At 45.8% G+C, this 3,278-nt stretch overlaps 2 protein-coding genes across 2 annotated transcripts; both read left to right on the top strand.

Annotated features, from left to right (window-relative positions):
- Window positions 1-5: 5 nt before the first annotated feature.
- VTN00DRAFT_9933 (uncharacterized protein) lies at window positions 6-494 on the top strand (the record flags this gene model as incomplete). Its single annotated transcript, XM_069436943.1, has 2 exons — window positions 6-29; window positions 84-494. 2 exons carry the CDS (start codon window positions 6-8, stop codon window positions 492-494), a joined length of 435 nt encoding a protein of 144 aa, XP_069284532.1.
- A 2,486-nt stretch (window positions 495-2,980) lies between these two features.
- On the top strand, window positions 2,981-3,226 carry VTN00DRAFT_9932 (uncharacterized protein; the record flags this gene model as incomplete). Its single annotated transcript, XM_069436942.1, has 2 exons — window positions 2,981-3,043; window positions 3,110-3,226. The coding sequence occupies 2 exons, from the start codon at window positions 2,981-2,983 to the stop codon at window positions 3,224-3,226; spliced, it is 180 nt and encodes a 59-aa protein (XP_069284531.1).
- Window positions 3,227-3,278: the final 52 nt, after the last annotated feature.

Here is a 3,278-nt window from a genome sequence, read left to right as displayed (position 1 = left end):
CAAAAATGGAAAACATCACCCCCCAGGAGGTTGTTCGAGTCCTTAGAGAATTACAGAATCAAGTCAATTGATTGGAGAACCAGCTGCAAGAACGGACTGGTGAGAATACCACCCTTAGGGAGCAGGTTAACCAGCTGCAGGATGAGCTTCAAAACCAGATCAATGGGAACAACCAACTCCATGAACAGATTCACCTACTGGGACAGCAGGCTGAGGCAAGCACCAGCCATGTACCAAACCTTGCAGCTCAGGACCCTACTGACCTTGATGTCAACTCCAAGACCAAGATCGCAAAACCCGACCTCTACTATGGCGACCGAAAAAAGCTACAGACATTCATCTCCCAGTTGGAGCTCTATTTTTTCTTTAACCCCCATAAATTCCCAAACAAAGAAAGAAAGGTCATGTTTGCGGCAACCTACCTACAAAGCACTGCAGCCCAGTGGTTTGACCCCTACCTGAAGGATTGCCTGGAAAGGTCACCAGAACAATGAAGAGCGGAAACCACCGAAACCTTCAACAGCTTCAATGCATTCCTGACTCACATCAAACAGAACTTTGGGGATTTGGATGAGGTAAAAAAGGCCACCAGGACTATCATGTCCATCCAGCAGAGAATGTCAGTCACCAACTATACCACAGAGTTCCAACAAGCAGCAACCTTCCTTGGGGATTGGTCAGAATAAGTGCTCATGGAACACTACTATCAAGGACTGAAAGAGGAAGTCAAGAATGGGCTCCTTGCAGCAGAGGAACCAACTGACCTCAACAACCTGATACTCATGGCAACCTGAATTGACAACTGACTCTTCAAACGACGGACTGAGCAACAACAATTCAATCCTTTTCAATAAGCCCCTCGACACACAGGAAATGGAGGCGATGCCATGGAACTAGACAATGCAACTAGAAGAGAACGGAGCACCCAGGGAACAACAAACAGACAAGTCAGAGGGCCCAACCCCAACTGGATAGATGAATAGAAAAAGCACTATGAGCAGAAACTGTGTATCCACTGCGGAAAGAATGACCATATGGGTTGGAAATGCCTGAACAGAAAATGAGACAACTGGAAACAGATATCAGTCACAGAAAGGAACAAGCATGCTGAATTACCATGGATGGCCTGCTATGATAACAACTGCTCCAATCATTATGCCTCCAAGAACGCAACAGGATGGTTTCCAAAAGACCCCAAGAAATCAAAAAACTAGAGGACCCTGCTAGTATGGGACCCTTGCAGGAGTCTTGGTCTAGGTCCCTGAACCTGGCTACAAGCATGCGAAACGGAACAACACTCAATGGAATGGACTTATTGAAACAATTAGTGATCACTGTCAAAATCAACAGGAAGAAAGCAAGGGCCATGATCAACAGTGAAGCCATGGGAAATTTTGTCAGCAACACATTTGTCACCAGGAATGGGATCCCCTTCATAGGGAAGAAGGAGCCGTATCAGTTATCTACAGTCAATGGATCTGCCAGCAGCTATGGAGGAGGATGGGTGCGGATGGAAACCAACCAGTCCTCCCTGAAGATAGGACAGCACAAGGAAAGGATCAACCTTAATATCACACAGATGCCAGGACATGATATAATCCTAGGGATACTGTGGTTGAAGATGCACAACCCACAGATAGACTGGGTAACAGGAAAAGTGCAGTTGGCGGAAGGATCCAACAGAGGTATAAGGCCTGACGGGCATCCTGAGGAAGAAGAACTGCCAGTGGAGATCAAAGAAATCTCTCAGAACACAATGATGTGAATGTGGAAAAGGGGAGAACAAGTGGGAGTCTTGTATCTCACCCTAGCACCAGATTTGATGATTGGATCCATGGAGCAGAGAAAGGACCAACCACCCTTGACCGGAATGGAAGCAGTCCCAAAGGAATACTGGGACTTTGAAGAAGTCTTTAAGGAATGAGGCAGAGGACAGCTGCCAGAACATCAGCCTTGGGATTATGAGATACCCTTGAAGCCTGGAACGCAACCGGCATTCAAACCTATTTACCCACTCTCAGAGAAGGCGCATGAGGCACTCTGAGAGTATATTGAGAAAAACCTGGAATGAGGATATATCCGGCATTCTACATCACCAGCTGGATATCCAATTTTGTTTGTTCCAAAGAAGAATGGAAAACTCTGACTTTGTGTGGACTATCACCAACTCAATAACATCACTGTCAAGAACCACTACCCCTTACCACTCATCTCTGAGTTGCAGGATAGATTGCGGAAGGCAAAGTTCTTTACCAAGTTGGACCTTAGAGAAGGGTATTACCTGGTACGCATGAAGGAAGGGGAAGAATGGAAAACCACCTTCAGGACCTGACTAGGACATTTTGAATATACAGTTATGCCATTTGGTCTTACCAATGCACCTGCAACCTTTCAGAGTTTGGTCAACAATACCCTACAGAAATACCTGGATGTCTTTTGCATGGCCTATTTGGATGACATCCTTATCTACTCAGAAACCTTAGAAGAACACAGACAACATATGTGGAAGGTGTTAGAAGCCCTGAAGGAGAAAAAACTCTCAGTTGCACCAGAAAAATGTGAATGGCACACCCAAAGAATAGAGTTTCTTGGCTTCATGATCTCCCTGGGACATGTTGAAATGAATGAAGGAAAGGTCACAGCCATACAAGGATGGCCTGAGCCAACAACAGTCAAGGAGACACAGGCTTTTCTTGGATTTGCCAACTTCTATTGAAAGTTCATATGGAACTACTCCAAGATTGTGGAACCTTTGACAAAGCTCACCCGAAAGGACCAGAAATTTGAATGGAAAGAAGAGCAGCAGAAGGCATTCAATCTCCTTAAGCAGAAGTTTTGTGAAGCACCAGTCTTAGGAATTTTTGACCCAGAGAAACCTATCTTCATTGAAATAGATGCCTCAGATTTCGCAATAGGAGCATGCATCAATCAACCTGATGAGCAGGGATGACTGCATCCAATTGCCTTCTACTTGTGAAAGATGACCCCACTGGAATTGAACTACGACATTCATGACAAGGAACTTCTGGCCATCATGGCGGCAGTAAGAGAATGGCAGCACTACCTAGAGGGAGCAAAGCATCAGGTTATGATCTATTGCGACCATAAGAACCTGGCATACTTCACCACCTCCAAGGAGTTGACCCGAAGACAGGTCAGATGGGCAGAAGAGTTGGCCCCCTATGACATCAAGATTACCTACCGAAGGGGTTCAGAAAATGCCTGAGCAGATGCACTCAGTTGGAGACCGGATTACCAAGAGGGAGAGCCTTCTCCAT

The sequence above is a fragment of the Thermoascus crustaceus genome (assembly GCF_041956765.1).
Source record: "Thermoascus crustaceus strain CBS 181.67 unplaced genomic scaffold VTN00scaffold_8, whole genome shotgun sequence".
NCBI classification, from domain to species: Eukaryota; Fungi; Ascomycota; class Eurotiomycetes; order Eurotiales; family Thermoascaceae; genus Thermoascus; species Thermoascus crustaceus.
Note: the sequence above shows the minus strand (reverse complement) of the source record. Positions and strands in the feature narration are given on the sequence as shown.